The sequence below is a fragment of the Zea mays genome, chromosome 8 (genome assembly GCF_902167145.1).
Source record: "Zea mays cultivar B73 chromosome 8, Zm-B73-REFERENCE-NAM-5.0, whole genome shotgun sequence".
Classification (NCBI taxonomy): domain Eukaryota; kingdom Viridiplantae; phylum Streptophyta; class Magnoliopsida; order Poales; family Poaceae; genus Zea; species Zea mays.
Window position 1 is genome coordinate 174,092,868 of NC_050103.1, and position 24,583 is coordinate 174,117,450.

Sequence of the window (24,583 nt, forward strand, 5' to 3'; positions counted from 1 at the left end):
CACCGTTCCAAGTTTAAGTTATTTCTAGAGAATGTGACTAAATAGCCTCTTCAACAGAGAATAAAACATGACAGGATGACATCTTTTGTATGGATTGGGTGTACATCCATTTAGTGCATATTCGGTGTCCCACAACAATTTAAGGCCTGAAACAGAAGAGGGTGAATTATCTCCTAATGGTGAAATGAAAGAGGAACACTTCTGTGTTTGCTCAGATGAAGCTGTAGATGGAACTTCTAAACAAAATGAAGGTTCTACCAGCAGATTTAATGGAAATGACTCATTTTATGTTCTGTTCAGGCTACATCAAGTTAGTTTCTTTTTCTTCAATAACCTCTATATAAGTTTGTGCTTATGTGGTCTCATTGGCTAACCTGACCTGCTTGAGGGACTACGCGCTCAGCGGAATCAAGCTGACCTGGACCAGCTGGGATGACTTGCATCACAGTCTGGGTTTCTACAGCTATGACACCAACTGGTATTCCACCAAGCTTTGCTCTTCCGGTGATAACTGTTTTTGCCCAACCTTCCAATGTTTCCACAAAGCTTTCCCTATCAAACATACCACCCAACCACCTCCCTTCACCATCCTGAATGCCACAGATGGCTGCAAGAGCATCACAAGCATTCTCAGGGAGGTATGTTACTGGTCTTTCGGGTGGGTCCAGGGGTTTCATAATGGGAAGAGGACCACCAACATATGGAGGAACATAACTGAGCCATTTCAGGATAGCAGAAACACCTTCAAGGTCATCTGACACAGTTTGGTGGACAACGCCATTTGTAGCCATGATTTTGGGGCCACCCAATTGCATATGAGAACTGTACACCTCCCGCCCCAGGAGCTTGTTTAGTGCCGAAAACCCAGTCAAAATAATTGGTTGATCAAGACGTTGTATACACCTCATGCCTAAACGAGCCAGATAAGCCCCAATGCCAACAGCTTTTCCAGTCACAAATGTCAGAGTAAAGGTCTCTTTGTATGCCTTAGAATATGCGCTGGCAATCGCCCCACTGCCATGGAGATTCTCACAACCAAGTCCATCCTCTTTACCAACAATGGTATCAACCACCCATCTGGTTTCTCCATTTTTTAGTTGCAGCTCGTGAGCTATTACTGAAGAGCTTAGACGTGAGTAATCTTGTGTAGTAAGCTTGGGTGTCATGTTATTGTCAGCTAAGACAAACTGTTCCACATCAAACAATAACTGGAAAGCTTCAAGGCACATAAATTAATTCTCCACATCAAACTTACTTGATGGTTCTTCTGAGGAGAAGCCCGCGGCGGAGAAGACGACCGCCGGGAAGAAGCCCAAGGCGGAGAAGCGCGTCCCCGCGGGCAAGTCTGCCGGCAAGGAGGACGGCGAGAGCAAGCGTGGCAGGAAGAAGGGAAAGAAGAGCGTGGAGACGTCGCGCCCACATTTATCCTCATCGAAGTGGAGGGAGTGGAGCAGTTCAGAGGGAGATCGTGGGGGGATTGCAGCTGGTGCAGCAATGGAGATCGTGGCGCGCGGGCGTGGGAAGCCCTGGCGATGACCCCGCGCGGGGATGGGCCTCGCTAGCGCGCGGGGGTGGGGCGCCCTAGCGACGACGGCGCGCCAGGGTGGAGCGGAGGTGGTGGGCGGAGGTGGACGGCGCGCAGGGTGGGCTGTCGAGGTGGACGACGCGCGGGGTGGGCTGTGGAGGAGGACGGCGCGCGGTGGTGGGCGGAGGTGGACGGCGCGCGGGGTGGGCTGTGGAGGAGGACGACGCGCTGGGGTGGGCTGCTATGGGCCACAAGCAGATAGGCCTCCTGCGTTGTCAACAAATATACAAGTTAAGAATAGTACTACATGGTTCACTGAACTGTGCAAACACTTGTTTATAAGGGCTAGTGTGTCCCAGAGAATGTGTAGTCTTGGTTGGCTGTGAGCTTTAACCCACGCTGCTAGCTTTTTTTGGTAAAAATTTGGTCGCGGTTCGCGGGACGTTTGGGAATGGGAAACGGATCACATGCGTGAGACGCTTGAGAATGGGAAACGGATCACATGCGCGGACGCGGGACACAGTTGGGAATGAAGCAAACACACAGGAGTTGGGAATGGACAGTCGGGAATGAAGCAAACACACAGGAGTTGGGAATGAAAACGGAGTTGGGAATGAGAATGGCAGAACCAGGAATGGGGCAGCCTACCCCTTACGTTCTTAATTAGTAGTATAGATATAGATATAGATTTAATTCGTCTTGTCTTTTAATCTTTATTTATCTAATTAACTTTATAAATTAGATTAGACTATGTTTAATACCCGTTATTATCATTCAGAGCTAAGCACCCCCAAAATGACGCGTTAAATCATTCATTGTTGCTTACAAATAATTTCGTGTGATCGAACGGTTTCGCTAACTTGACATATATGACCCTTGTCGCATGGGCACATCGTAACCAGAACATTCGATTCTAAAATTTACAATTTACAATTTACAGCTGTGCGGAGGCGGGAGCAGGGGGCAGCGAGCACCTAGCAGCGCGCGGCCGGCGACTCCACCGAGACACCTCAGCCGGCCGCGCGGTCGCGGTTGCCTCCGGCTGGCTCCTCGCCTCGATGGTGGGGATGTACCAGCACCAACTCCGCGACGACCCCTTCGACACCCTAAGCGGCGGCCACTGCGGTGAGCAGCCACGCGTTGCCGGCGGCGGCGCCTCCTCCTCCTCACCCTCGGCTGTTCATGACCCGCTGTCTGCAGAGGTACATGGCGGCGGACAGCCGCGGCAGCGGGTCGAGGCGCTTGCCGACGGAAGAAGCATGTTGCGCGGCGGGGGAAGCGGTATAGTTGGCGCCGCGGGTGGAGATCTAGGGGTGCTAGTGCGGTGGATGCGGGAACTCGCAGCGGATCCCGTGGGTCCACTTCCGGCGCCATCAGAGCACAGGGTGAGGAAGCGGCACGTGCTGGCCTGGCGGCGCGCTCGCTACCTCAGATTGGAGGACGTGGCGGACGCAGAAGAGCTTCCCAGCTTCTCCAAGGTTAGCTCGCTTGAGCGCAAAACTCGCGTATTTTGTTGAACTGTTTTCTGTTGCCAATTCTTAGGAAACGTGTTTTTCGGTAGCCTGTTGCTGCTTTGCTCTGCTGTGGGACTGATTGGTATTGATTGGACAAGGGACATCTAAGATTTGTCACATCCGGTTGTTCTACGCCGTACTATTTGATTCGGCTTCCGGAGATTAGCAACTGCAGCTCGGAGGATACCAGGATGGTAGTGCCAGGTGTCGCGAGTGGGTGGGATTACTGTCGCTGCATATGAATCATGTAGTTTTGACAACCAGTGCTGGAGCAGACGGTTCCAATCTGGGAGGAGGAACCCTGTATAGGACCATAGTAGTATCTTTGTCAGGGTCAAGCCATCAAAGCTTATAACGCCCTGTGGACTGTAGATTGCAGCTTGCATATTATCACAATTAGCGCCCAGGCAGGGGGAGCAGATTGTTGGATTGTACTCTCTCTGGTCATAATTAGATGACAAATTGTGCTCCCTCTGATCATAATTAGATGACGGATTGTACTCCCTCCAGTCCTAATCATAGTACGTTTTGGACAGCAAAGCTGGCTTGTAATTAGTGTTTGTGCTGTCCAAAACGCCATCTAATTGTGGCCAAGGGTAGTAAAAATGTGGTCTGTGGGTTCAGCTTGCAAGAAAAAAAAACAGGACCTAAGAGCATCTTTAAGAGCTTAAACCAACATTTCTTTATGGCAATAGGCCCTCCAACAGTTTTGTATGCAACTTTCTAAAGATATGCGAATGATAAATCTCCCCTCCGACTCCTCACATATGTGCAAGCTTCTTATGTGCTCTGTATCCTCACTTGATGGCTATCTTTTCCATCCTTAGCACGGTTTTCTTCATCCATGACTGTTCCTGTGGCTGGCTGCGGAGGTCGTCTGTGGGGCGGCAGCGGCTGCTTGTGGGGTGGCAGTGTCTGGCTCAAGGTTTTCTTATCGGCTGATCATTTCTGATCGCCAGAGGGCCGATCAGCCGATCAGATCAATTACTATGGCGATCAGACCCGATTAATCGGACTGCTCTTTTTTTACTAAAACACGTCGGAAGCCAGAGAGGTGGCGCGCTAGGTACAAGGCAGGGAAGGAGAAGGACATGCCACCGGTGTCAGCTACTGTGTGAGCACGAGAGAACGAAGACAGAGGCATTGAGGCATAGAGCAGATGCAAACTTAGCTAGCAGAGATGGATGGAGACTGGGGAGAAGAGATGGAGGTATGGTACTTGCAGGGCGTCGTTGTGCTTGGGATGGAGGAGTGGAGAGGCGCTGAATCCCTTCGCCGATGGCGCGCCTCCGTTGCCCTCGTGTTGACGTATGATGTGTGTGCTGTGTATGCAGGGTGCCCGCGACTGCGTGTGCTGTGGGAAAGAGACGATGTCGACAGGGTTTAGAAAGTTTACTCAGTGATGTAGCCATCGTGGGCTGACCGGGCCTAAATGGCTAAACGAAGTGGGCCAAAATCCCAAAATAGTTCATTTGATCGTCCATGACCTAATCACTCGATTAATCGTGACTGATCGGCGATTAGTTGGACGACCAACTTCCTAATCGCTCTGATCGCGTCGTTGCCTCTGATCGAATGTGCAGTACCGATACCGATCAACCGATTAATCGTCAATTGATCGAGATTAATCGGACGATAAGAAAACATTGTCTGGCTGGTGGCGGCGTGCGAATGAGGTTGGGGAGGAAGTGAACAAAATTGTATTGTGGATCCCTTTTTAATTTTTAGCAACCAAATGTTGCAAACTATTGGCGCGAGACAACAAATTGGCAAGTGTTTTTAAGGAACTTTTGGAGATGCTTTAAGAGCTATCATTTGTGTTGTCATGGTGTGATGTTATGGCTGGCCTAACCTACAACAACCTACAACAGAAGGGAGAAGAGGGGCACTGCCAGGAGACGTGGGTGCGCCTACGATCTTGGCAACAACAGAACTAGGAATGGGAGGAGTATTAAGGCGTTTGTGTGGGGAAGGATTGCTTTGATTTATCCCTTCTCTAGACCTCACTCATTGGGAGCCTCCGACCACTGGATCTGCCCTTTTTTTATTGTTATTTGTGGCAGACAGCCAGACACGCCATAAGTGTTTTGGAAGCCATTCTTATTGATGGTGCCAATGACATCAAGCATTTGTTTTACCACCCATGCTTTTTTTTCTGGCATACCCTTTGTACTAAAAAAAGATAAACTGGGTAGAATCGGTAGATTAACAAACTGAAACAGAACATGGTTAAATGCATGTCCGACTAAGACATAAATATCTTGCATGTCCAGCTTTCCAGAAGGCATGTATCTTGAAGCTTTTAATGCTGATGTGAAGCCATTCGTACATAGGCTGTCTTTTTGTTTATCGAAATAAGAACAATGTTATTTTTCCCATACTAACAGTTACCAAGCATACTGTCTCCTATCTTTCTGGACGTTCTTGTCATGTTCATGTGATCATGTGTGGCGTTTATGGCTTTATGCCCTGTCAGTATGGATGTCATTGGTTGCCTGTATTATTCTTAACCTGAGTTAGGCCCGCCTTATGCAACACAAGTCAAACCAGCATAAGTGTATACAATGTTTTGGTGTTTGGTTGTGCTGCACAGGCAAGTCACATTTTAGTAAAATTCTGTTTGGTTTCTTGCATTGTTTTGTATGTAGTCGCCTCCATGTTCTAGTAGAGGCTATTTCATTTTTATATGCCCTATCAGCTAGTGCATATCTGCACTGCCTAGTATGACCAAATCTGGCATACCAGCAAGCAGCCAATGCTGCATTGGGCTTGCTTTGAATAATGTGCAACCTGCATAAGAATCTCTTCGGGCAATCAAACATTTACAAAGTGCACTGCACGGGGCTAATGTAGACAACCAAACAGACCCTATATATCTTGTGAAGAACACGTGAAAGGGTAAGTTGGGAAACATTTTACCAAGTCTTCCCAATTTTGACTTGAAGGCAGAGACTAAGATTGTCTCCAACAACGTCCTCTAAATTTCGCCCCCTAAAGGAAATTTTTCTGTCCTTTACAACACACTTTAAAAGATCCCGTCCTCTATATTTTCACCATCTCCAGCAACATCCTCTAAATTTCGTCCTCTATATCTTATTATTCGTTTGTATTACAAATATATATATATATATATATGTATATATGACCAAGTAAAAAACGATAAAATAAAACATTGACCATCGAAAATATACAAAGTTGATACGCAAAACGTGATTATCTGGAATACGCTTGGATATAGAGTTTGCAGCAAATATAGACCGCCGTTCGATTTGGTTGCCGATGGAGGAGCGCGATTGAAGAGCAAGCAGAGCGGGCACGGCGTCGAGCACGGTGGTGGAGCCATCCCTTCCGGGAGTGGGAGGAGCGTGGCCGAAGAAGGGAGTGCGGGATCTTGGCGGCGCGTGCGAGTTCCGCAGTTGGGCGCGTCCGCGGGAGCAACGACGACTACAAGCACAAGCACGACGATGGAATCCGGGCGATCTCCAGTCGGTTCCGTGTGGTGGAGGTAGGTGGCGCTATGCTCCGCAGTCAACGACACCGTCGCCTCCTCCAAGTTAGAGGTCGATCTCCGATTCCATGTCCGCACTCGATCTCCTCTCCTCCCCAACTCTAGCCTCTCGGTACAACGCTCTGAGGCCGTTGCTGGCGGCCGAACCAAGCTAGCACCGCCGCCCTCACTGTCGTGCCGCGATTCCGTGAACCAACCATAGCACAATTTCGCGTGAAGCACACGATAGCGGACACACAATGAACCGCTAAGAATAGCGTGCGCGAGCATCATCCGCTATTTTAGCGAACATTTTATAGTTCACTGCTGGAGCACATAGCGGACGTTTCTACCGCTAAATTTAGCGTACATGGCCATATAGCGGCCCTTGCTGGAGCCAGTTTAAAGTGGCATGAAGGCTGCAGAAGAGTGGTTGCGAAATTAAAGAGCAATTAGGACAAGCCCTAACAATAAGACATGCTTGTGTTAGGGACAAGCAAAAATTCCAGATCTAATATCCTGTGATTGAGGGTGATGCCCATATCCTTCAGGTTACAGTTAGGAAAAGGCTACACACTTGCAAAGTAGAGTGGTGCTAATGTTGTGATGGGCAAAAAGTAGTTGTAGATCCAAAATTCATTCCACATAGATGAATGCTTTGATACACACACACGGTAGTGCTATTTCGCACCACACCCGCGCGCAGCCTCGCAGATGCAGCAACAGCCCTACCCCCCTCGGCATGCACCAGGTCCCCACCCACCAGAGCATGCATGCAACCCAAAAATAGCGCACACATGCATGTGGCATGCAACATAAGACATTTTTCTTTTTTCTTTTATATCTTTCAATTAAAAGATTTAACCACTGAACCAATTTCATATTTGTATTCCTGAGTTTTTTGTGAACAAAACTAAAACCACTCGTGCTATATATTTCATTTTTTTATTACGTAGTTACTCTCATGAATGACTGAGCCTAAAAGGATGGAATTACTGAGTATATTCATAAAATGCCTAAGTTTGTTCATTTTCTTTCATGTAACGTCTGTTTTTTAGAATGACCGACTCACTAAATAACTTATATCTCAGTTATTCTCATGAATGACTAAGGCTAAAAAGATGGAATTGTTAGACTGTGTGTGTGAGTGGGCCGGCACCACTGGGTTGCCGGCCCATTAGGGTTAAGGTTATGAGTCCATATACTATACCCCATCTCCTATCAATATATCCAGTACTTCATATTCCTACATGGTATCAGACGACTAGGGTTTCTCCCTCCCCACCCATAGCCGCCGCCCACCCCACAGCCGTCGCCTACCATCGCTGCCCTCGGGAGGCTCAACCTTCCCTCCCGGGTCACTGTGGGCATTCGGGTTAGCCCGAAAATTCGGGTCGGGTTTTTTGGGCTTTCTAAATTTCGGGTTTCTAGAAATGATACCCGAAGGCAGTGTGACTGTATTGTATACCCGTTAATTTGGGTACCCGAATTTTTCGGGTTCGGGTTTGGGTAGCCCGTTCTACCCGCTTTCAAACCAACTAGGTTAGCTACTGCTTGTCTGCTTTAGTTCACTGTGGTGCATTCCATTTCCAACACCAAACAAAAAACAGGCATCACAACTGCACAACAAGCATTTAGTGTTTTAAAAAAATTCACATAGCAAAAGTGTAGCACATCACATCTGTTTGACTATTTCTGTCTTCCTGAGAAAGACAAATCATCACATTATTAGTTTACCACAACTCAAAGCCATAGTCGGGCAATCAACAACCAACCAAGCAAAAGCAAGCAAGCACACAACCACACGCCTATAGGCCATAGTCTAGAACAGGCGTTCCACTTAGCAGTCAGCATAGGCGCCAGACACTTAAGCGAGCAGCAAGGTAGCAGACCACTACAACATTGCACGTCTGCACTGGTACACGGTCCATGTGGAGACGCTTGGTTGCTGGGCTGCTTCGCTGGGCGCCTGGGCATCAAATTACTGGGTCGTGTGCGCGACCTGTCATTGGCTTGGCGGCTGGCAATCTAGCACGCAGGTAATACTTCGGGTTTATTGGGTAGTTCGGGTACCGCGGGGTATTACCCGATTAGGCCCGAATTTAAATCGGGTATTTAGTTCCGTTACCCACTGAAACCATTCGGGCATCGGACTTCGGGCTAAACGGGTATGGGCTCGGGTATTTCGGACTTCGAACTACGGGCTCGGGTTTTATGCCCAGAGCTACTCCCGGGGGCAGCCTCCCTTCTCCCAGCCGCCACTGCCACCTCCCTCCCCTCCTCGGCGCCCGCGCCGCTGCCTCTCCCGTCCCGGTCGCGCACGCCCGCGCCTCCCTCGGCCACGCCCGCGTCGCAACCATGCCGCCTCAACAACCCTGCCCGCGCCGCCCCGGCCGCGCCCTCCCCCTCGCGCCGCCGTCGGCCAGGCACGCCGTCGCCGTGCGAGCAGGCGTGCGGCCGCGACCCCCTCCTCCCCGGCAGCTCCATTCGCGAGCGTAGGGAGCATCTCCCTCAGGTCGGCGCCTTCCCCGTGCCGCAGGCTCTCTTTCTGGCCTCTGCCGCTCTCTAGCTGCCGCCATGGCCGTTGTCTCCCTCTCCCGCTCCCCTCTGCAGGCCGTCGTCACGCGCACAGACGCCTGCCCAGCCGCAACGACTCCTCTGGCCAGCGCTGCTACCGCAGCTCTTCTTCCTCTCCCAGCGCCGACCTTTAAGATTCTGTCACTGCCGACGTCAAACTCCCCTGCCAGGTCCGGTGCAGGCCCCTGCCCGGCTGGACCTGCCCTGCCGCACGCCTCCCTTCTTCGCCGCCTTCGTTGATTCCGTCGCAACCGCGGCCTTCCCGGTCGGATCCACGTTGCTGCGGCCATCCTGGCTAGATCCGCCATCCCTTTGACTGAATCGCGTCTTCCTGGTTGGATTCGTCGCTGATGTGGCTTTCCCGGCCGGATCCGTTCTTACCCCTTCTATTCTACCGCGGCGTGGCCACCATGACTGGCGCAGATGCGTGCGCTGCTGTCGGCCTCCCTGGTGGGGCTCCTCGACGTTTGGACGGTTGAAGAAGCAAGGTTGGCTTGCTGGTGCTCTTTTGTCGTGTCGCCCTCGGCGATCGTTGACGCTCGAACGTCGACCCCTCCCGAAGAACATGCTTCTGCTGCATGATTCCCGACCGCGGCCACCTCGACTTCGACTACCTCGGCATCTAGGGGCTATCGTCTCATTGGAGCACACACCGGTCTCTACTCCACCCGCAACATTCGCACCCTCACGATGCTACGTCTACGGGGGGATTTCAACCCGTCGACTCCTACTCCAGTCTCATCATGTGTGGTGCCTCCGTTGCGACTGCGGGGGGATGCTAGACTGTGTGTGTGAGTGGGCCGGCACCACTGTTGGACTGCCTGCTCATTAGGGTTAGGGTTCTGAGTCTATATATTGTACCCCATCTCCTATCAATATATCCAGTACTTCATATTCCTATAGGAATGACTGAGTATTCATAGCATGATTGAGTTTGTTCACATTCTTTCCCCTTATGTCTTTTTTTAAGAATGACTGAACTCAATAAATGACTCCTATCTTAGTTATTCTCATGAATGACTGAGGCTAAAAAGATGGAATGATTGAACTGAGTTTGTTCATTTCCTTTCCTGTAATACCTGTTTTTGAGAACGACTGACTCACTAAATGACTAGTATCTCAACAATTCTCATGAATGACAAAGGCTAAAAGATGGAATGACTGAGTATTCATTCATACTGAGTTTGTTCACTTCTTTTAATGTAATGTCAGTTTTTTAGAATTACTTACTCACTAAATGACTGTTATGTGAGTAATCCTCATGAATGACCGAGGCCAAAAGATAGAATGACTGACACTAATAACTATAATGACCGACCCTGAGAAAAATTGACTTTGAGATAAATATGCCAAGTTAGATTTAGTTTTGATGCTTTCATCACGACGAACACGACGGTGAAACCAACTTTCGATTTTGACACTCGGTTTAGTAGATATTAATTTTTAGGGTCAGTTGGAAACATGCCACTCAAAATATTGAAAAATTGGAAACTAGTTCATTTTCATGCCACTCCATGGCATTAAATTGTTAGAGTACTATGTAAGAGCTACATGTTTGGCCCTTTGTAATGGGCTTTGGCCCACTTGACTATCTCTATATATGCACTCCTAACCCTAGTTAGGGTTAGGGTTTCCATTCTCCAACTTGGTACCAAAGCTAGGTTTAGGGTTCTATCTGTTTTCTCTCTCTTCCCCCGCCCCCACAGTCGTCGGCTACCCCCAGGTTAGATCCGCCGCCAAGGGCTGCTGCCGCCCCCTGAGCCGCCGTCGCCCGACTGCCACCTCCCCCCTCCCCGTGCGTCGCCGGCGCGGCCTTGCCCCAGACACTCGAGCTTGCGCCGCCGGGCGAACTCTCTCCTCCCTGTCGGTCGCTGCCTCCCCCACTCCCTGCGCCTCGGCACTGGGCTCCACGCCGCATAGGCCCTCCCCTGCTCGGCCCGCTCGCACCTTTTGCCCCGCCGTCGGCCACCGGATCGCCGCGGACGCCCCTGTCCCAAGCCGTGCCGCCAAGGCCTCCCGATGCTCCGCCACCCATGAGCCGCACCTCCCTCCCTCCCAGGCGTGTCGTCGCCCAAGGCCGCCGTCGACCCGTGCCGGTGCCACCCGAGCTTGTCCCTGCCTCTCGGCTACTCCTTCCGGCCAGCCCGCGCCTCCCTGCATCACCACCGCCTGTTCCATCGCTGTCGCGCCTCCCTGCGTCTCGGCCGGCCCGAAGGCCTGCAGCTCTGCCGTGCTCGCTTCCCCGCCATCGCGACTTCACCATTAGTCGTGCGCACCCATGCGTGGAACTCCGTCTGCCAGCCGTGCGCTCCCTGCCTCCTCGCTCGCTAAGCCACCACACTCTACTCTTCGGTGCCTCCTCGGCTCGGCCCGCTTGTGTCGCCGCCGGTTGCCCCTTCAGCCGCGCCGTCGTCAGGCACCCTGGTGTGCTCCCTGTCGTCCAGGGCTTGTCCAGATCCACGTCGTCGTCCGGGGCTGTGCAATCGCTCCACCGTCCGGGGCTTGTCCCACCGTCGGCCACCTTATTGTCGTAGACGTGTCGCCCCCTGCATTGCTCCCTCCATGGCGGCCCGCATCTCCTAACCCAGCGCCCTCTTCTCTGCCGCCGCCCGCTCGCCCCGCTGCCAGCAGGCGCACGTCGCCTTGACATGCTTCTACGAGGTCCCACCATCCTCCGCCCCTCTGGTTTCGCTTCAGGGGACTCCTACCCCTGTCACAGCTCCCGTCCCAGGCCCCGTGCACGTGCGCGTCCTTCTTCACGACAACCAGCTTTTCTAGGGCATTTTCGTGGCCTTGGATCAGGCCATGGACCTTGTTCTTCGTGATTGTGTCACGCTCCACCCTCAGGCGGGCCGCCACGTGCCTAGACCTGTCTTTCCCCGTGCTACGATTGCCTCGCTAACGATCAAGACCTTGTTGTCTGCCTTCCCTCCTAGTGGCTTTGTCGGAGCACCTCCCCTGGCTCTCTCCTCGCACCCCATGCCTTCACCGCTCCCTCCCTCCCCCACCGATTGGTTGGTCGACTTCGGAACCTCCTTCCGCACCACTCCTACCACTAGCTCGTTATCCCACTACCATCCTCCACGCACCTCACATCCTTCCTCTATCGTGGTGGGGAACGGTTCCACCCTCCCGGTCACCTTAGTAGGTGCATTGGTTCTTTTGGGACCATTCTACCTTAACGACGTTCTTGTTGTCCCCACTTGACTCATCCCCTTCTCTCGGTTCGTTGCTTCACTAGTGACAACCACTGTTCTATAGAGTTTGACCCCTGGGGGCTCACCATACGACACCTTCCCACTTGTGCCGTACTCGCTCGTTGTGGCAGCTCTGACCCCTCTACTCTATTCACTTGCCATCCACTTCTCCCACCAGCGTATCCTCCCCCATGCTCTTGCTACTACCACCACTTCCACCGTTTGGTATCGTCGTCTCGGGCACCCTGGGCCCGACGTGATGTCCTTGCTCTCCAGCCACTCAGATATCTCTTGGAGCCGGGGCCTGACGTCATGCTTGTCAGCTTGGCCGTCACTCTCGTCTTTCTTTTTCTACTTCCACGTTCAGGGCTGCTCAGACCTTTGATCTTGTTCATTGTGATCTCTGGACTTCTCCTGTCCTCAGCCTCTCTGGTTACAAATACTACCTAGTCATCCTGGATGACTTCTCTCACTTCCTTTGGACTTTCTCGCTTCGGTTGAAGTCCAACACCTTTTCCACCCTCACACACTTCTTCGCCTAGGTCTCCACCCAATTCCGTCGCCTGGTTCGTACCCTTCAATGTGATAGCGATCGAGAGTTCGACAACACCGTCTCTCGCTCCTTCCTCTCCCACATCGTTCAGTTGCGCCTCTCGTGCCCTTACACTTCTCCCCATAACGGCCGGCCAAACGGATCATTCGCACCACCACCAACATGATTTGTTGCCTCCTCTTTCAGGTGTCTCTCCTTACTAGCTACTGGGCAGAGGCCCTGAATACCGCTACCCATCTCCTCAACCGCCTTCCCTCGAAGGCGGTGAGCCACCCCACTCCCACTTTGCCCTGTATGGTGTAGCCTCCTTCTATGATCACCTTTGTGTCTTTGGCTGTGCCTACTATCCCAACACCTCTGCCACCGCTGCCCACAAGCTCTCCCCTCGCTCCACACATTGTCTTTTCCTCGGTTACTCCTCTGACCATAAGTGGTACCGCTGCCTTGACCTCCTCACCCACCGCATCCCCATCTCTCGCCATGTCGTCTTTGATGAAGATGACTTTCCCCTTGCTGGCACCTCCCCGCCTACCGATCTCGACTCCCTCCTTGAGTCCGATCTTGTTTCTCCTCCACCCCGGTCGCTCCTGACCGCACCCCACCCGGCTCAGACGCCTCTGCTCGTGCCTCTACCCATGCCATGCGCGGCCCAGACGCCACCGCTCGCGCCTCTACCCGCGCCACGCGCGGCCCCGACGCCTCCGTTCACGCCTCTACCCACGCCACGCGCGACCCCGACGCCTCCGCTCGCGTCTCTACCTATGCCACGCGCGGCCCCGTCGACCCTGCCTACGCCACGTGAGGCTCCGTCAACCTCGCCCGCACCATGTGTGGCCCTGTCTCCTCCGCCTGTGCCATGTGCGGCCCCGTCGACGAGCGCTACGCCTGCCCTCGTCTGGTTCGCTTCGCATACCTCGCTCTCGTTTACCACCGTCACGGGCGGGCTGCTCATTCGGCCCTCGCCGACCTGCCTGCTCGTCCCTGCACCGAGCCCCTAGTGTACCACCCGGTCGCTATCCACCGTGACCCCGACCACATCCACCGTTGGTTACTCGTCGCGCGGCCGACGTTCTCCGCCCCATCTACCGGCTGGTACTGACGTCCGATGTTCCTCCGGACGCATCCCCGATTCCCTCCATTCACGCCGCTCTCGCCGATCCTCACTAGCGTCGCGCTATGGTGTATGTGGCCCTGCTTGCCAACCACACTTGGGACCTAGTGTCGCGTCCACCAGGCACCAACGTGGTTACCAGTAGGGATGAAAACGGTTTTGGAATTTTTCGGAATTCTAGAAACCGTTATCGTTTTTTCAATCGGATTCATCGGTAACGATAATCTTTGGAAACAGAATCCGTTATCAGAATTTGGTATCTGAACCGGTATCGAAAATGGTATGGCGTTTTGCCAACCGTTTCCTTCGGTTACCGAAATTAGTTGGAGTTTTCCGAATTTAGGTCTCGAATTTTTCTGGAAAACGGTTTCGGAATTTTTCAAAATTCCAAAAATCGTTTTGGTTTTTTCGAGCGGATTCATCAGTAAGGGTAATTTTCGGAAACAGAATTGGTTATTAGAATTTTGTGAACTTGTGGTCTTTGTAAACTTGTCAACTTGTGAAATGTGAGCATGTGAACTTGTGTTCTTTGAAAACTTGTGAATTGTGGACTTGTGATCTTTATGAAATTGTGAATTGTGAACTTGCTTTATTTTTCAACTTGTGATAATTGAGATCTTATTATATTGTGAACTCGTTATATTGAGATATTTTTATATTGGTATGTTTATTGATTGTATTTTAAATTCCGACCATTACCGGTGTATTTTTTGTACCGAACTTTCGTTTCCGATGTTTTCAAAATACCGATTACGTTTCTGGAGTTACTCTTTTCGATTTCATTTCCGATAAAAAGTATGAAAACAGAAACGGTTTTAGCATGTACCGACCATTTCCGACCGTTTTCATTTCTTATTAGCGGCAAGTGGATCTTCCGCCACAAGCTGACCTCAAATGGTTCTCTAGGTACTTTGGGGCTTCACCCAGCGCCCCGGAGTGGACGACGATGAGACCTTCAGTCCCGTTGTCAAGTTTGCCACCGTTCGTGCCGTCCTCTCCCTCTCCCTCTCCTGGGACTGCACGCCATTGCATGCACACGTACGCGTGAGTGTGGTGCTGAATAGCGCATATATCTTATCTACTGTGCCAGTTTTGTATAGTTTCCAATGCATAATAGGGCATGCAAAATGTGTATGTGGTTTATTGATCCCACACCACAATAATGCTTTACCTCTGGAAGTTGTTGGACAGAGATATATTTGAAGGACATTTTGTGTTGTTGATTTTTTTTCCGAGGATTTATAATGTTTTGTATCTTCTATGTGACTTAATTATGTGGGGATCAGTGGTATTAAAAACATTTGTTATGTTGAGTCATGAGTGCCGATATACATACAACAAATTTGTACAACTTAGAACTTACTTACAATCATGAGATAAAAGGGCTTAAATCACTCTAGTGGTTGTTCATTGATGAAGCAAAGGTTCCAAATTCCAAAACACCTTGTTGTAATGGATTCACTTAAGACAGTGTCCAACAGTTCACCCATATGATCACCCGAAACACTGTTTTGTACTGTAGATTGCACTATTCGCAGAGTGGGGTTTGAATACGGTATGGGGATGGGTAAATTGCTGGAGATAGCCTAAATGGGTTGCATGTGTAGTATTTCCCTTGCCATGAAAAAGCTTTGTTGGGGTTGAGAAAAAAAACATTATTTGTCGCCAAAATAAAAGGTACTGCGTTCTTTGCCATCCTGGGAAATGAACTTCCTTTACTGCCACTGCGTTCAATTTTTGGTTTTCCTTTTAGGCCACATCTGTCAGCTAGCTGATAAGTTTCACTTAAAGACATTGTTGTTCATTGGGCCCAACATGTCATCACTTCCCCATCTGCTTTCCCCACCCTGCAACTCAGAACCATTTCTCCATTGGTAAAAATTGTGATTCCTTGGTTTCTCTCTCTTCTGATTTTCCTCTCCATAAGCATCAAACATGTTGGAACTAATAAAAAACACATGACAACAACTTGTTGCTTGTTGCTGGGAGATCGAAGTGAGAGGCATTTCAAAAAAAAGTGAGAGGCAAGAGACATAGCTCGTAGGTGGCTGTTAGATCGTCTGCCCTGCTCTGAGATGCCGATTTCTACTGGACGAGCATCATCAAGATTCAACTTCAATACTCATGCCTTCGAACGTGTGCTACATAACTCATAGGAAGTGAAAACGGCTAAGTCGGATGGTGAACGTGTGCCACATAGCTCACAGTGTCACAAGAGGTGAAAACAGCTAAGTCGGGGAGGAACAGCTAAACAACTGGTGGAAGAGGATAAGCCAGGTGAGAACGGCTCAAGAACAGGCGGAAACGGGCCATGGATGGGCCAACCTTTGATTTTGGCTCCATGTCTGCTTGCTCCTCACAACCCAAAATGAAGTAGCAGCATGCATAGTGCACCTGCAACTATGCAGCTAATGGGAATTGATAATGATTCTCCTGCTGCTTGAGCCGCCACTTGCTTTTTGCGCATCTGCTGGGAGTACATGCTGCCGTTTAGTGTAACCTTTGAGAGCTATCGTAACTAAGCTCAATTTAGGTTGTAAAGGCATGTATGATATCGTAGCAGGATAACGGCTTTGTTTTTGGTGGCCAATGATGAAATCCATAATGGGCATTGGTGGACTGCTAGCGGTGGCTTTGTTTTGTTTGGGACCACTTGTGTGGACTTCACATTCGTGGAGGTGTAGACATGGTATTTTCCATTGTTATAAATAGCATGCTATAGCCTTTTAGAGGCCATGCTGCTATGATATTGCCAACTGTTTCATCATTGCAGCTAAGGATGCTTTAGCCCTGCTAAACATGGTTTCATTCTGATTTTTCTAGCAGCGTAACCCTGATGGAGGATTTTTTTTTCTTGAACAACGCAGGAGAATTGTGTGTTGTTTCATCAAGAATGAAAAACAGTCTGTTCAAACTGTATGGAAAAATGGGGGAGGCGTCAAGAGGTCTACCCCTACAAAAACCCAATACACACCCTGCCTTACTAGTCTTTGAAACAAGGGAGACAACTTTGACCTTTACAATCTACCTAGACCCTAAACTCAGGGGATAGCGACCTTATAAGGGCCTCCTAGAGGTCCGTAGCACCAGCCATGCCCCACAAACTGCCCTCTTAGCCACATTGTATAGGAGGGTCTGAACATCGGGGCAAGCTCCTTCAAAATCACAAGCGTTTCAGTGCTTCCAAAGCTCCCAACTTCCCAACCAACAAGGATGACCATGGAATTAACTCCTTTGCACATCTCCTTTGGAACACTTAGCATGTGTTTGGTTGCGGGACAGACTAGGACGGGATAGGATCGCCCCTGGTTTGACCGTTTGAGGGGTGAAATGATCCCTGGTATTGTTTGGTTGGAGGGATAAGGCGACCCTTGTTTTTTGTTTTGTTTGAGGGATAAGTGGGGATGGATTGGTCCTGTCATTTGTTAGGCCGCAACACGTTGGACACGAGCGCCACCGGGATGCACGCTAAAGCAGACACCTTGTGTGTGGTACCCATGGTTCGCCACCTACATTTGACGCCTTGGCTTCGTCTCTGCCATGCCCGACACCTCCCTCTATCTACAAGGAGGGGGTTGCCACATCCTACCTCTTGTACGTCGACGACATCATCCTCACCGCCTCGGTACACCAAGACATATGGACTTACCTGTACACCAAGACATACGACATATATAATCAAAAGTCACCCCACACAATGGGTGTGTGGTGTTTCCCTCATTCTCTACATAAACAGTTTGCTGGAATTTGTTAATACCCCCCCCCCCCCCCCCCCCCCCCGTCCCCCACAGTAGAAATAGATGCTCCTGAGTCATAGTGATACTATTTAATGTTTGATGCTTCTTTGGAAACGATTGTGACATTGTGAAGGTCCCATAAAGGGTTTCTAATTTGAACAATAAACCAGGGAACTCGCTCTGTTCTATACTTTAGTCGTCCTTGGTCTCTGGATTCTTTGGAACCATAGAAACGGTTGTGTGTTTGATGGTTGTAACCATGACTTGGAAGAGGCTATTACTAAAGCTGAAGAGATAGACTTCTGGAATCTAGCTGGAGCCAAAAGCTTGGCTCTTCTAACAGCCCCAATTCCGGGGATTTAGTGAGCAGTTTATTTTTTATTTCCCTTCAGGGATCCTTTCTGGTTTCTTTGTTTTTGGCCACCGTAAGGTGCCTTCTGTTTTTTTGGTCTCTTTCCGGACCTCGTATTCTTCTTAATATAATGATGTGCATTTCTCTTTCCGGACTTTGTATTCTTCTTCTTCTTAAAATACTCTGGCAAGCTTGTCTCTTATGCACTCATTTTCTGCAGCCTGCGTTTTGAAACCTCCCCCTGCTCAAAATGCCTCGAAATTTCATTACTTCCCTTAGTGCCAATTGTTTACAAGGTTATCTTCCCATATTTTTTTGTATCAGGTTGCATTTTGCACCAAGATGTCCAATGTAGTTGCCTTTTTTTTTTACCCTTTTAGACCGTGATGAAAATTTCATTTTGCAGAAAAGGAAGCTCTACTGGGATCAAAAAAAGAAAGGCTGCTTGAACATGCCAACAAGGAAATCTGAGAGGCTTGCTAAGAGAATGAAACTCATGGCATCATTGCTCCTCACGCAACGGAAAAAGATTGGAGTAGGTGAGCACTTTCAGGCAGAGGTACCTGGTTGGACTGGGCAACCTTCAGGGAAAGAGCTTTCATGTTACAGGAATGACCCAGAGACATCAAAGATGTTAGGGACTAGAATGTGGCCTCCTGAGGGTGAAGTTTATAAAACTGACATTGTAGCTGTTGGGCAGGGAAGGCCTGGATCATGTAATTGCCCCTACCCAGGATCCTTCCTCTGCAGACAGCTCCACACAAATGAAGCAAGAGATCAGCTACGCTCTGAACTTGGTCGAGTTTTTACAATGTGGCAATTTGATTCTATGGGGGAGGAGGTTTCTAAGCTGTGGAGTCGTGATGAGCAACTAAAGTTCGACGCACTTGAGCAATTGGTTCCCGTTATGGATCAAAAGACATATTGGGCTGTTGTGTCGAAAAATTTTGCTTCAAAGCCCAGGATAGATTTGATAAAGTACTATCTGAATGTGTTCCTGATGAGAAGAGTGTTGTACCAGTGCAGACTCGGTCTTCTGGAAATTGATAGTGACGAAGATGACGTGGAGGAAGAAGAGGACGAAGATCAACCTGAAGGATCCAGCTCTCTTCAGAGGTACTGATTTCCTTTCTATTTCATGGCTCTTTATGGTTGTGTAATGATGCGATATCTCATTATTTTCGACAGCATATGTTTGAGCTTCCTTTCTCTATTTGGATGCTTACTGATTGAGTTCCCACTATGCATTTCGTTAGGAATAGAATTAACCGACTTCCTGCACAAGGTTTTTTTATTGGTGCTCTGGTCAGAATGACGTTCAGTTTTGATGATTTAGTAGGTTTTGATTTTTCAGGACTCAAGATGCCCAAGACTTGAAGAAGGTGCCATGATTCTGCTGACAACAATCTGACATGCTTTTTTGCATGTGCCTTTTGTTCAAGTTTATGCTGAGACATTGCATCAAGTGATGCACCATTGCTCCGAGTGATTGCAAGTCTAATTTTTTGCAGATTTTTTGGTTGAGGGCTGCATTCACTTTGGTTCAGCCATCTTTTGTGGACAGAAAACTAAACCGAGTGTTAAATCATCCCCGTGCGTCTATCTAGGGAAGCAAATCAATACTTCAACCTCACCAGATCCAAATCATTTTCTGTTGTAAGGGGGGAGGGGGTTAAGCAGGTCATCATCTCATCCGCATTTGATTGGCTTGTGCTCTTGGCATGACAAAACCTTCGAGTCTGACTAGTTTGGTTACCTATGTTCAGCGGATACATCAGAATCTTCCAGATGTTATTTCCATTACATGTGTCCAGACCGAAAAAAAAATCGCACCTTTCGCTTTTGCTGCGCTGAATTTGTTGACCTGTAAATGATGTCGCGCAGAGGCATACACAAAAAAATCTCCCTGTGAAGCGGAATCTGCCTCCTTCGGAATGATTTCTGCACTCAAATGTTTCTTTGCTGGTCAGCAAGACGCACGTGCTGACTGGTATATTGTGTGGTCAATGTGTAATTTCTTTTTCCTACATATAATTTGATTGGCTCTAAAGAAAAGCCCATTGATCTAGGCTTTCGCCTTTCTGCACTCGGGGAAAGAAGAATTTGATGGTTGATGGCTTGATGCATTCTACTCACTCTGTCTCTTTAGGTGATGCTACGGTATTTATATTGATCAAAGTTTCTTGACTAGATTTATAAAAATTACTAGCAGTATTTATATCTTAAGGTAAATTGTATTATAAAAATAGATTCAATGATCTATATATGCAATTGATAATATTATTAAAAAAATCAACGACCTATGTACTGATTATATACTATAAATATTTGTTATGTAAATATATATGTTTTGTTAAAGTTCAGTATGTTTAGTTTTTTTGAAAGGTGAGAACGGCAGATGAAAATAGACGGAGAGCGTAGCTGTCAAATATATCCGTGCATTAGCATGGGAGGAGATCAGGAGAGACAGGATACATTGCAGAGGTGAGAGGAAATCCTTCGCTGTCCCTTATGATAGAAAACATGACCCAAATATTAGATAATACTAACTAGGTGTCCGTGCTTTGATTTTGCTGTCACTAGAATCTAGTTATAGTGTGGCTTACGGTGTGGAGGAGGATGGAGAGGTTTAGGGTCTGTTTGGTTCACGGCTAACCGTGTCACACTTTGACTAAGGTTAGTCATCTGAATTAAAAAACTAACCTTAAACAGAAAAGTTAGCCAAAATATGACAAGTTAGGTAGTAAATCGAACAGACCCTTAGTGTTTTGGGAAACGGAAGTGTTGGCTTCCTCTCGTCGTGACGACTCAGCGGATTCCGCATTCACATTGATTTAGACGATTTTCACATAAGCGATTCTAATAGAAGCGGTCAAATAAGCAAAGTGTTTGGCGGCCACAAGTTGATTCGGGCGGTCAGAAACCGAATCAAACATTCCTATATCACCAAGTAGATCTTACTTAAATGAAATGTCGTTGTCTGCCTAGGTGGACACATCACTGCTACAGACTAATCCTACTGAGGGGCAGCAATGAAAAAAATAAGGAGAAGCACCATAATATACAATTACTAATATTATTAAATCCTTTGAGATAAACCCAAATACTCCGGCGCTTTGGGGGCCGGCAGGGAGGGCTGCTGGCTGGCTGGCTTGTGGTGATTTGATTTGATTCCCATGCATGCAACGCAAATACTCCCAAGTCCCGTCCAGCTTTGGGGCAGGAAAAGAAACTGTTTGTTTTTTGTCTCGTCTGCTGGGCCCTGCCTGCCATACTCGCGAGCTTCGAGGCTCGCTGGGCCGCGCTCTGATCCCTACAGTATCTGATGAGCCGTTGTTTTCGATCCAAGTAGGAGGAGGACAGGAGGCCTAGGAGTAGTAACTTTCATGCCAGCCGCAGCCGGTGGATAAAAAGAAGGGAACGCAGCTGCAGCAGTGTCCGTGTCGACTGACTCGAATTTAATCAAATCTATGGTAAATAACATTCGTATTTATACCTTATAGACTAATCTATTATTACAATATATATATATATGTATTTTATAATGGAAACTAATAATGCTTATTTTTGCTAAAAAACAAACAAGTATTTTCCGCATATAGATTTTAATTAAGCTCCAAAACACTTTGGTTTCTCGAAATGCAACAGCTACATTGTTCTTTTATGGAGGACGCAGGCTCAGCCTGAAATGAATCGAATGGTTCCTTTCCTTTGGCTCGCTTGTCATTCCCTGCTTTGCCTAGAGCCTAGTAGTAGAGGTGTACTGTACACATAAATAGCGTTCGATTGCAAACAAAAGCGAAAAAGTCGTAGAGAGGAGAGGCTCGACTGCAGCTGCAGGCGGCTCCAGATTGCAGCGGCGCTGAAACTGCAGCATCATCCAGCAGTTACCGTCCTGTGTATCACTTCACCAGCAGCAGCTGCAGCTAGTCGTTCCGGCCCCGATCGGCTGGGGTGTTTTTTTTTCTTTTATCATCATTATTATTATTATTATTATTATTTCCTTTCTGGCCGTCTCGGCGTCTCAGCCTCAGGCCGGCCTCTCGCTGATGTAAAAAAAAACTGGTTGATGTTTACAAGCACATTCCCCAAGATTCATGTAAGTTTCAGGAAGTGTATACATTCTTAGTGGAAACTTGTTTGGTAGCACAATCATGAGTTTTTTTTTTGTTTCTTCTATGTAGTAGGTGCTTGGTTCGAACTACCAAAGCAGATATCTTGGAATCTTACCATGGAGTGCGATAAAGTACTAACATAAATGTGTATTCACTTCATATCAATTAAAATTATTGTCTTTTAGATTTTCGTAGCATTAGCATGAACACCTTACTATTAAGTATATAATCAGAAGAAATATATCCATGATGCATCATTCAGTACAAACTGCACAATTGATGAACTGCAAGTGTGGCCCATCAAAGAAAATCATCGTAAAAATCATTAGATTAACTCAATGTTGGATACACTGGTTTCGCGCCGAAGTAGTGATGCTGGATGAGGTTTTCTCCAGCAAAATGATCCCTGTGAATGACGCGGCGAGGTAAACCGGACCGTCGTCGGTAATGGCGTTGAGCCTCAATGTTGAGGGTAAGTAGATTGACAAGCAAAAGAGTTTCGTCCTCACTATCACTCGAATCAGAATCATCTTCCGTATGCCTGTGAGACATACCGAACTATACCTAACTTGATGAAGTAAACAACAATGAGCGTACATTTGGGTAGAGAATGATTGCATATATATAGGCGAGACCAAAGCGGCTTTAGGGGGAAGCTGGGGGCTTCCATTGAAAGCCAACCGTGCCTTTCTTTGAAAGCCAAAGGTGGCTTTCGTTGAAAGCCACACGTGGCTTCGTCCATACGACTGGGCGGGTTTGCTTGCAACGTAAGTGTGGTTCAATATATTACGTCTCAATATATATGAAAAATTATGCCATACCACAATTGTGAAGTAATATATGCATTTTGCAATTAAATGTTAAATGAATTGATGTATGCATTTTGCAATTATATGTTAAATGAATTGTTTTTTTCTATATTGTGCGTAATTTAAAACAAACAAATAAATATAATTTTTTTTTCTTATTTAATACGAGCGGTTCATGCCTAACGTGTTAAAAGGAAAATATATAAATAGAAAATGAAGTTGGTTATGTTAGTTATATGGAAATGTATATTTAATGAGTAGAGAGATATGTAGGGGAAAATTTAGGGGGAACGGTTGCGGGACGAGTGAATATAGGGAAGAGAATCTTGCTAACGTGGCTACATAGTAACATTTAGTGGAAAAAAAATTTAGGTGAAACGCTTACGGATAGTCTTATCCTGTGTATCACTTCAGCAGCAGCAGCAAATAGTTCCGGCACGTCACCCCCCCACCCACCCACCCACCATCGGCTGGGGTGTTTTTTTTCTTCTAATTATTATTTTCTTTTCTGGCCGTCTCGGCGTCTCAGCCTCCGGCCGGCCTCTCACTGATGTAAAAAACTGGTTGATGTTTACAAGCACATTCCCCAAAATTCATGTAAGTTTCAGAAAGTGTATACATTCTATTAATGGACGCTTGTTTGGTAGCACAATCATGAGTTTTTTTTTCTTTCTTCTATGTAGTAGGTGCTTGGTTCCAACTACCAAAACAGACATCTTGGAATCTTACCATGGAGTGCGATAAAGTACTAAAATAGATGTGTATTCACTTCATATCAATTAAAATTATTGTCTTTTAGATTTTTCGTAGCATTAACATGAACATCTTACTAGTAAGTATATAATCAGAAGAAATATATCCACGATGCATCGTTAAGTACAAACTGCACAATTGATGGACTGCAAGTGCGGCCCATCAAAGAAAATCATCGCAAAAATCATTATATTAACTCGTTGAAATTTAGTTAGGGAAAAAAAGAGAACAAGCTCAGAGTAGCAAGTGTCATCCACCAAGGTTCAGAAGATCGCACCGAACCCACCAGTGCTTATACGTATTCATCATAGCTTGTTATACCCTTTGTTAATTAATTTTGATGGCACGATTTATATGCTCAGATAGGGCGCGTTACAAAAAAAAAAAGAGAACAAGCTCAGTGTAGCGAGTGTCATCCAAGGTTCAGAAGATCGCACTGAACCCACCATTAATCTTGATGGCATGGCACGGTTTATATGCTCAGATAGGGCTTGCTGTCCGGACGATGTGGTACTAGTGTTGCTATTTGCCGGGCGATGTGGTACTAGTGTTGCTATTTGGCACCACTCACTAGAGCGTACAAAAATACAAAAAAAAGAGAGAACAAGCTCAGAGTAGCGAGTGACATCACAAGTTAAGATGATCGCACTGGACCCACCAATGCTGGTGTTTTTCTTCACAGCTTGTGTGCCAGCAACCTTCACAGTACAGTTTATATGCTCAGATACCCTTGATCTCTGGGCGGTGTGGTACTAGTGTTGCTATTTGCTAGCGATTGTGGCGGGTGTCTGCCAGCTTAGCCGCGTGGGCTGGCTCGCGCAGGAACCTCTCTTCTGTTTCTAACCATATTGAG

The 24,583-nt window shown here is 47.9% G+C and overlaps 2 protein-coding genes across 3 annotated transcripts; one reads left to right on the forward strand and one right to left on the reverse strand.

Moving 5' to 3' along the window:
* Positions 1–362: 362 nt before the first annotated feature.
* LOC103637524 (acetyl-CoA carboxylase 1-like) lies at positions 363–2,418 on the reverse strand. Its single transcript, XM_008659692.1, has 3 exons — positions 2,386–2,418; positions 1,256–1,763; positions 363–1,177 (listed from the first exon to the last, which is right to left on the reverse strand). The coding sequence occupies exons 1-3, from the start codon at positions 2,416–2,418 to the stop codon at positions 363–365; spliced, it is 1,356 nt and encodes a 451-aa protein (XP_008657914.1).
* LOC103636482 (AT-rich interactive domain-containing protein 1) lies at positions 2,332–19,988 on the forward strand. Of its 2 annotated transcripts, XM_020542479.2 has the most exons (4): positions 2,415–2,650; positions 2,726–3,003; positions 18,460–19,169; positions 19,408–19,985. In XM_020542479.2, the coding sequence occupies exons 1-4, from the start codon at positions 2,584–2,586 to the stop codon at positions 19,442–19,444; spliced, it is 1,092 nt and encodes a 363-aa protein (XP_020398068.1). In that variant the 5' UTR covers positions 2,415–2,583; the 3' UTR covers positions 19,445–19,985. The 2 variants fall into 2 exon arrangements, with proteins under 2 accessions (XP_008657047.1, XP_020398068.1); XM_008658825.3 differs by having other exon boundaries at positions 2,332–3,003; positions 19,408–19,988.
* The last annotated feature ends 4,595 nt before the right edge of the window (positions 19,989–24,583 follow it).

Coding starts and splice junctions, on each gene's coding strand:
- LOC103637524 (XM_008659692.1), bottom strand. CDS start 2,418: ATGTGCCCATGCGACAAGGGTCATATATGTCAA. Junction 1,764..2,385: donor ACAAGGGTCATATATGTCAA/GTTAGCGAAACC, acceptor GGCCCATAGCAG/CCCACCCCAGCGCGTCGTCC. Junction 1,178..1,255: donor CTCCTCAGAAGAACCATCAA/GTAAGTTTGATG, acceptor AGTTTGTCTTAG/CTGACAATAACATGACACCC.
- LOC103636482 (XM_008658825.3), top strand. CDS start 2,584: ATGGTGGGGATGTACCAGCACCAACTCCGCGACGACCCCTTCGACACC. Junction 3,004..18,459: donor AGCTTCCCAGCTTCTCCAAG/GTTAGCTCGCTT, acceptor TTCATTTTGCAG/AAAAGGAAGCTCTACTGGGA. Junction 19,170..19,407: donor GGATCCAGCTCTCTTCAGAG/GTACTGATTTCC, acceptor TTGATTTTTCAG/GACTCAAGATGCCCAAGACT.